Source organism: Lepidochelys kempii, chromosome 9, assembly GCF_965140265.1.
Source record: "Lepidochelys kempii isolate rLepKem1 chromosome 9, rLepKem1.hap2, whole genome shotgun sequence".
Classification (NCBI taxonomy): Eukaryota; Metazoa; Chordata; order Testudines; family Cheloniidae; genus Lepidochelys; species Lepidochelys kempii.
Genome location: NC_133264.1, coordinates 89,450,603 through 89,459,601, shown reverse-complemented (window position 1 = coordinate 89,459,601; position 8,999 = coordinate 89,450,603). Strand labels below are relative to the sequence as shown.

At 44.5% G+C, this 8,999-nt stretch overlaps 1 protein-coding gene across 1 annotated transcript; it reads right to left on the bottom strand.

Moving 5' to 3' along the window:
* Window positions 1–424: 424 nt before the first annotated feature.
* On the bottom strand, window positions 425–8,242 carry NKAP (NFKB activating protein). Its single transcript, XM_073361318.1, has 9 exons — window positions 7,774–8,242; window positions 6,568–6,648; window positions 6,081–6,157; window positions 5,732–5,851; window positions 3,844–3,886; window positions 3,270–3,385; window positions 3,023–3,098; window positions 2,058–2,207; window positions 425–1,529 (listed from the first exon to the last, which is right to left on the bottom strand). The coding sequence occupies exons 1-9, from the start codon at window positions 8,124–8,126 to the stop codon at window positions 1,355–1,357; spliced, it is 1,191 nt and encodes a 396-aa protein (XP_073217419.1). The 5' UTR covers window positions 8,127–8,242; the 3' UTR covers window positions 425–1,354.
* Window positions 8,243–8,999: the final 757 nt, after the last annotated feature.

Sequence of the window (8,999 nt, the reverse complement as noted above, 5' to 3'; positions counted from 1 at the left end):
GACACATAGGAAACACCAGCAGAAGAGAGTTCCAAGATCAGGATATACATAGTTTAAAATGATGAGAGGTAGGTTAAGCCTAATGTTATGTTAAAACAAGGTTTATAAATCGAACAGAAGTGGATAACAGGATTTCTAAAGTTTTTATGGAAACCTACTACAGGGTGTAAGTATTTCTACCCCTCAGAACTAGAAACCAGGGATTTTAAAAGTACATTCAGACGCTATTTTACTTTTTTTTTTTTTTTAAAAAAAAGTATATAAGAAAGAATAAGTCAAAGGATATACAGGATACTCATTTTGGAAATATGATGACCAGATGGCAATGGGGGAATACTGGATAAGAATTGATCAGGAGTAGGCCTCTAACCGCAAATCTTAAGAGATTAATACTACTGAAAAAAGAAAATTAAAATACAAGGAGTTAAAATCGTAAGGGTTTAATCTAGAAGATTTCCAAGAGGAAAGAAATTCAGAACTGGAATTAAAATCCATCTTCTGTTACTACTTATATATTTCCAGGACTTCTAAACACTGGTTACTACTGCCCCGCACCTGAGAGATATATCTATGTACAGCAGTTAAGCAGAGAAGGAGACAAGCTTTTAGTTCTTTCATTCAGTGTCCTGGGATTTTGGAGGTTCTAGGCCAGACCCTTAAAGTTACTACTTCTATAATATACACTGCTTGTGATCTTTTTTAAAATAGTTGAAACCAAGATCTATTAAATTACAAATATATTTCTATTTACAAATGGAATCTGAACCACAAGCCATGAAGTGAGTTTTCTTCCTCAAAACAACTAAAAGGAAACCATAAATGTACAGTGTGTAAAGAACTTTTCGCAATTGCATCATAAATGAACAATCATCAAATCTAAATGGCTATTTAGGAATTCCTTATTTTTTGCTACTAATAGTAGTCTGTTCATGGTGGTGAAGTCTAGTCTGATTTTGTCCATGATGATTAACCAAAATAAATGGAAGATAGTTATGTTTCATTTCACCAGCAGCAGCCCAGCTGATGATGGTATCCTGTTGTGTCCATATCCAGGTCTAATACAGTGCATTACCATCTTGTAGAATCATGAATCTCTCTGAGTACTCCTCAGTCTCATTCAGGATTCTGTACTTCCCCTAATGGCAGTTGCCTACAGCTGGTGAACGAGTTGTCCAAGAAAGCCTGCTAAGGGTGATTATTTCTTGATACAAATGATCCAGTCCTGAGAAATGCATCCCATCGGGTGGAAGGCACTGCAGTACTTTACAGCTGTTTCCAAGTCACAAGAAGGTGATAGCCACTGTTTACTACAATCCGTGCTGTACAATTGGGGGGAAAAAAAGTGGGGGTGGAGTTATTTGTCTTCTTTGCCCTTAGTCTTTCTGTAGACCATCTCCCGGAAGCTAGCCAGGATCTTGTTCTCTCGCTTCCGTCTCTCCTCCTGGTTGAAAGATGCCAGAGCTCTCTTCTCATCGGCACTGTAGATCTGGTTCTCTTTACGCAGACGCACAGCTTCCATTCGGCGATGCCTGAGGAGAACATTGCATTTGTCAGGAGGCAAAAAACCATTTATCCGTACCCTCTTTGGGAGACTATTTCCCCACCCCGCATTGCACAGCCTACACTGCCTGTCCTATTATCCAATATGCTATCTGGAACTCACCAACACTGCCGTCTCTATTATCTAACCATCAGGCTTCCAGTGATCTGAACTCAGACTATATTTACATTCTAGTGCGATTATAATACCTAGCTCTTATATCGTGATTTTTCATCTGTAGACCTCGAAGAAGTTTCCAAAGGAGGTCTGAATCAGTATTCCCATTTTACAGAGGGGAAACTACTGCAAAGTATATTTGTCCTTGGGAAAACATACCTGTAACAAACTTACTGTAGATCAGCAGAGATGAACAAGTATGTTTGTAGTCGCAGACTGTTTAACCTTTTTGATTGTTGCATAATATACACACGTAGCAACTTTTCTTTGGTGCTTTCAACTGGGTCTCCTACGCAGTCGTAAATCTCACCCTAAGTATCATCATCAAAAAAACCCCTACCTGCTACCACTCATCACATAACCAGAGCTCTCGAACGATGCGATCTCTTCACTGGTCAGGCCAATTTCACCTCTTCGAGGGATGCGTTTTCCAGCCTTTACGTACTCTGCCATAGCTGCACCTTCACCAGGCAGCAAAGCGTGGCCATAGCTTTAATTAAAAAAAAAAAAAGTCATCAGTTTCAAACTGAAGCAGTCACAAGAGTAATTAAATCCATGAGCGAACGCAGAGGAGCCCTGATAAATCTAGCACTGAGAACTCAACAAAGTGATATGTATTTCATGCAACCAGAGCAGCAACAGAATTAAGTTTGTTCAAACTCTTGGACATGACATACTGGAACACTTGCTCCCATGCTGGATTTCCAGACTCACTGAAGCAAGGAAGTTTGTAACAAAAGGTTCCATTTACTGCAGGACGGCCTTCCTCTGGGCGGACACGTTACTGAAACATTACTGGTGCTCTGGGACAGCTGAAGCGGAAGGGTCACTAAAAGTAACTCACTTGACATCTCGCTATTCATCACCCTATATAGCCATTTCTCCAGTTAATGTCTGTGCTTCCTTTATTCTGGCAGTTTCCATCAATGAGAGAGATTGTAAGTCATGAGCTGAATCAAAAATTAATTAATTATAATGGAGAATTTGATTTAATGGTAAACTGGAATAAAGTCACCACATTGCAGAAAGTATTTGAAAAAATAATACTGTAACATGGCCACTCTATTGAAAACAATGTAACAAACTGCCTAACAAAAGTTACCAGGTACACATACTGCAAGTTCTAGCTGATTTCAGTAGGTTTTCAGTTTAAGAATAAAACACAGATTTAGTGCCTCTAACAAATGAAAGTCTGCGAGAAAACATCACCTTCTCTCCTGGCTACAGGTACTATCTGGCATGGCAACCTTCATGTTCATTTTCCTTGATTTGATCTGTTTGTGTAAATCATATATGACTACTTACTTCAAAGGCCTATCATCTTGAGATGCATGCATTTTTGGAGCTTCTGGTCCAATTAAATTATCAGCGTCTGTATTTTCTGCAATACAAATAATCACAAATATTATTACTTTACCCTCTGCTTTGCACAAATCTGTCACACACCTGATTAAGTCAGGTCAGTTACACAGGACATCAACATATCATCAACTGATATGACTGAACACAATACCTAGGAGTTTAACACAAGTGTTAAATAGAAAGAACCTACTTGATCTCTCAATCCAGAGATCATCCCCTTGAAGAGCTTCATCATCAGAATCTTCACTACTTGAATCACTGGATTTTTTCCTACTCCTCTTACTCTTCTTTTTCTTAGACTTCTTTCTGTAACGAAGTTAAAGATGAGACAGACAGACATTTATATGCCTAACAGGGAAAAGGGAATAGTGCTAGAGGCCAGGCTTACTTGATCAATTTTTCAAGCAGCATCCCAGTGGAGGGTTCAATTGGTATCTATCTGTTCAGTAAGTCACAAAAAACATTTCATTCTACAGATCCAGCAAGTACCATTGTGGGTCTTCCACACACCATTCTTTGGCAGATTCGTCTTTAAAGTTTGGACTGGGTCCTTCATTAGCCAGAATTCAGTTGGTCTGAGGTAGAGTCATGAAGATTCTGAAGTGAGGCTATTACATGATACCATGGGCCTCTTAACTACAGGAGACACAGAAGTGTTGGCCCTTCCTTACTCATCAGCTAGGGAAACAGTATCATAATACCGCTGTTCTCTCATGGAAGACACATACAGATTTAAAAGCAATATTTTAAGAGACTGCTCTTACTTCCTATGTTTCTTTTTCTTCTTTGTTTTCTTTTTATCTTCATCTGAAAAATCAAACATACAATCACCAAAAAAGCCCACGGTAATAAAATGAAGAAAGTACCGCACTTTATTGGAAATATAACCCGCCCCACACAACAGCAGCTAAAGTAAGGTGGAGAGAACTGGTCTTGCAACATTGAGCTACTCACCTGGGATAAAAGTAGAAATGCCTCTGAATTCCTCAGTTCACCCTACACCAGAATGGCTTAGTGATTAGCTACTACTCATGGGGGAATTCTGCACCACTGTGCATATGCAGAATTCATATCCAGTGCAGAATTTTTTCGCCCATAGAAAATACATTCTGCTGAGAAGTGCTGCAGTTACGTCTTTCACCCATCATAGGCCGCTGTGGCGCCAGAACAGGCTGCTGCATTCATCGCAGCACCCTGTCAGTGGCGCCAGTTTAGGATAGAGTGGGGCACATCAAGCTGCTGGGGGGGGGCGGGGGGGTTGTGTCACAGACTGGGGTTCAAAAGGGCTAGTGCGGTATGTGCAGGGAATTGACTGGGCACAGGCTCAGGAACTACTGGGGTGACAGCACTGAGCCAGGGGCTGAATGTGAGAGGTGCTGCAGGGATACATGGGGACAGGGGCAAATGTGCCTGACTGAATGGGAGAGGCTTGGAGTGGGCCAGGGTCTGCATGGGGGAGACTCCCCAACTCTGTAACAATCCCCACCCTTGAAAGCCCCATGCCCATGTTTCATACTTCTCCCATCCACACCCAACCCTCCAGGTTCACTCCCAGGCTCCTCTCCCTGAGCTCCTCCATTACCCAACTCCCCCAAGGCTTTGCACTGCTTCTGAGGGGTGTGGGAAATATGTTTCTGTATTGTAGTTTAAATGAATTACTTGAAGTTCTGTATTAATATGCCTAGTAAGGAATCTATTTGTCAAAAAAACATTACCTGAATCTTTTTTTTTTGGTCTGTATTGTTACAGACATACTTACTGACAGGTATTTTGAAATAAATTACCAAAATAATTGAAACTGGCGTGATTGTATTGTGTTATTTTGACAAATAAAATACGGAGAATTTGCAGAATTCTAAAATATTGAGCACAGAATTCCCGCAGGAGTAACCGTGCATTAGAGGGGAGGGTCTCAATTCCAGGTCATTTACAATATCCAAACACAGTCAAAACAATATTATTCAATGTACTCATATACTATCACCACCTGAACGGAAATGCCTGATGGATTAAATTCAGGATACCATTCCCTGATGGCCAAACCCCATGTACAGGAACAAGAGACACTGCAAACTCAACAGAACAATGAAAGAATTTAAAATAAAGGATTAGTGATTAATTTCTATCGGAATGGCTACTGAAGTCAAGCAACAGAGGCTGTATGTTGCCTCTGGTCTAGAATGTTGTGACTTCACATCCTGCACAAAGTGGATTAGGGCTGAGAGACTTCACAGAGGATGTGTTTTGAGGAGACATTTGAGTAGAGAGGGTGGTTATTTGGTGCACAGGAACAGAGGCTATTCTAAATAAAAGAGGTAGCACTGAGATGAGAATGAGAAAAGGGCACAAAGGGAAACCGTTCAACATTAGTCTTGAATAGAGCCAGAAAAAATTAGAGCTTAACACAGGTACAAGTAGAATTAAAAAAAGCTTCACTACAATTTATATGGATCTTGGGACAAGAGAAAAATTTGTCTTCAGAACGTATTCTGTAGGTCAACAGATTTTTTTTCCCATAATGAGCAACTAATGTATGAAATCCCAGAATGTCACGAGGATGCCAGCACAACAGATGCAATATTCCACATGATTATAAAGAACACATACAATAGGTTTCAGACCATATAGTTTAATAGAAGCCTTTTTTCTTACCACTGGTGTTTAGCTCAGACTCAGACTCGCTGTCACTGTCCCCAGAATGCTTTCTGTGTTTTCTTTTGGATCTCTTTCTTTTCTTTTCCTTTTTCTTCTTCTTCTTCTTCTTTCTCTCTTCTGTAAAGATTTAAAAAGAGAATGTTACCTGCAAGATGATTATAGTCTGGCACTCCATTAATATTTTTGGATCCTAGTATGCTAGCATCCCCCTCTCATAGAACTCTATCGTGCCGGCTTTGCTGAGTCCTACTGAAGTCAGTAGAGTTCTTTGTAAGTAAGGTGAATAGATTCTAACCCTCAATCTTCTGTTAGTGTGCAAACAACTTCTATGGTCAAAACGAAATACCTTCTGAACTGGAATCTGAAGAGCTACTCTTCTTAGATTTCGCCTCCTCATCTTCTACTGGGGTATGCTCATCAGAACTGAACAGAAACAAAAATATCTTAATTATGCAATATGATTTGAAGTGCAGATTATTTATCCAAAATCAAACACACATATAATTGTTTGAAGATTCAGAGCCTGTGTTAGTAATGAATGAAACCATTAAATAGCTAATATTTGAGTCACTCTCTGAACCACAAGACAACATTATTTGATCTACAACTGCTGAAACCTCATGTAATTGATCTGTTGGGATTATATGAAAAATCGTATCCAGCTATGACTGTTTAGTGATTTAACTTTGGAGACGCATAATATGAAATATAAAAAAAGCAGAACAAGAACATTTCTGTAAAGTAATAGTAACATTTAATAACAATACTATTTTAACATAAGACTCCAGACCAGAGTTCCTGAAGGAGAAAAACCCGCAAGAGAAATTACTTACTCTGGGTCAGGAACCTTTGGTGACAGTCCCCAGACTTCAGGTGCTCCCAGTTCACCAATCCTCTCTCTCTCATTTAGTCTCCTGTAAAGGCAGATACTGCATTAAAACCTAATGTGCTAATATTCGAAACCTGAGTAGTTTGTGTTTAGCAGCATTTCTAGTCTCTGAAATTAGATTTCGTGAAAGGATATTTTCTCCACTTTAGTATTTAAAATTTGTTTATTCCCTCCAAAACCAAGACTTAATTCAATGTTAGTTTTCTCAGTCACCAAGGAGACGGGAACCAATGCAGGTTTCAGTTAACCCTCAGACTTTGTAGCCTAGTAAAACAGGATTTTTGGCCACATATGTAATGTTCCAAATGAATTGTCTTAGGAAGTGGATGTAATCATCACAGATAGACACATTATTTGTTATTATGAAAACTAAAAGGCAAATGTAACTAGTCTGTGGCAAATTATTGCACGAGACATCCCTCTGGCTGCCCTGATCTATAAAATGGAAAATATAATCTGTAGAGACAACAAATTCCAATATGTGATGCTTTGCTTTTGAGCAGAACCATCCATTGCATGTTCACACTTGTCATCGCTGTAGGCTGTATTATTTCCAAGCTTGTCACCGCTGCAGGCTATCCAAGATAGCTTACTGAGCTGGGCCCTATCATACCTGTGGGGCTACACCATTACATTAATACAGATGACTCAAATCTACTTCATTTCATGTCCTTTGGAGCTCCTAATTACCTCCCCCACAGTTTCTTTAATGGATAAAATTAAGGCAAAACTGACAAAGTCTCCCAAAAACGAAGGTGGAACAAGCAATGAATCTGGTCGCTAAGTGGTGAGCAGCCATGGGTCATTTAAAACAAGACTGGAGAAGGCACTTAAAAATACTCTGCAGGGAACACTCCTCCACTTGGAAAAAGGGAGGGTCTCTCATGTCTGTGGGACCAAGGATAGTGGACAGAGAGAGGAGGCTGCAGGGACCAGATAGCCAGAGCGTGGGTGGGATGGACCCTGGGTGCGTTGCCAGGGTTGGGGGTCTGGTTCTTGGCGTGGGGGCCAGGGCAGGGTGTCCGACGATCAGGGATGAGAGGACGGTGCTGTTTCGAGATGGCTGAGGCTGGTTCTTGCCCCTGCCTCTCCTCACAACACCCTGGCTCGGGTCGGGGGGCGACTCGGGGGCCCGGGGTTAGGGGCTCGCCTCAACCGCAGGATCTCCTCCTTCTCCTTCTCGTAGTAGTCCGGCCACTGCTTCCCGCCGCCGCCGTGGTGATGGTGCCCGTGGTGAGCGGAGGAGGAGCGCGGCCCGCCCGGCGTGCGCTCCCGGGAGCGGGACCAGCTGCGGCTCCGCCGGTGGCCCAAGTGCTTCACGCCGTTGCGCTCCCGGGACCGCGACCTCCTGCCCCGCTTCTCGGGAGACGCAGGTCGGTGGGGGCGGCTGGGTCTCGGGGGTGAGGGGCTCGCCGAGGAGCTGCTGCTGCTGCCGCTGCTGCCGCCCTTCCGCCGGGAGCCTGGGGAGCCTTGGGGGCTTCGAGACCGGGACACCGGGGCCATCACGGCCTCCCCGGGCCGGGACCAGGAGAAGCCTCCCGGGTTGCTATCCTAGCGCCAGCAGCGACCGCGGGGTACTTCCGGGTGGCGCACTAGTGAACCACCCCGTGCACCACCACTTCCGGTCGCTGCACTCGTCCCTCGTAACTAAGAAAGTACTTCCGGGTACCTCCATTGACATCCGCCCCCAGGGAAACAACTTCCGAGTGCTACCGCCAAACCCTTCCGGTGCTCGTGCCAAGAGGAAAGGAACATCCGAGTGCACACACACTAGCTCACCGCACGGCAACGAGGCTGTGTGGTTTGGTTCCTAGGCCAGGTTTCGTTGCGGGATGCACGAGAAGGGGCAGGGGGCCGAAGGGCCCGGTAAGGAGACGGACGCGGTGCGGGGAACGAGGGGAGGAGCGCAGCCGGGGCAGCGCCCCGCGGGCCCCATCTGGCAGCCGGGCAGCCTGGCCCCCCACGCGCGGGAGCCGAGGTGGGAGGGCACAGGAGCGACCCCCCACGCGGGTGCAGGGGAAACAGCCCGCCCTGTGGCGAGGGGGCAGGACGGGAGCTCAACACCCCCACCCACCACACCCCGCCCCCTGCTGGGGATGGGGTCCCCCCCCCGGTTCCGGGGAGGGGGCGGGCCTGAGCCCCTGTGGAGGAGCAAGAGCCAGTGACCCTGCCCGCAGTGGGAGCCTGATTCGCCCCCAGGGAACCGGCCTGCGGCCAGTATCTGCACTGGCGCAGCTCACGGCCCAGCCATCAGATGGTAGCAGCTTTTAGTCCCTACTTGAGGCAGCCAAGCAGCAGCGAGAGGTCTCTGGATCCCATCCCAACCCCTAGTTCCCTCCGCTTCCATTGCTGCCGTGAGGTGTCACTGGGTCATGT

Bases quoted from the DNA above. Each gene is read 5' to 3' on its own strand.
- NKAP (XM_073361318.1), bottom strand. From the start codon at position 8,126: ATGGCCCCGGTGTCCCGGTCTCGAAGCCCCCAAGGCTCCCCAGGCTCC. The intron at 3,386-3,843 runs GTAAGAGCAGTC...ACTTCGTTACAG, and splicing joins AAGAAAAAGAAACATAGGAA to AAAGAAGTCTAAGAAAAAGA. The intron at 3,099-3,269 runs GTAGGTTCTTTC...TTTGTATTGCAG, and splicing joins TCTCTGGATTGAGAGATCAA to AAAATACAGACGCTGATAAT.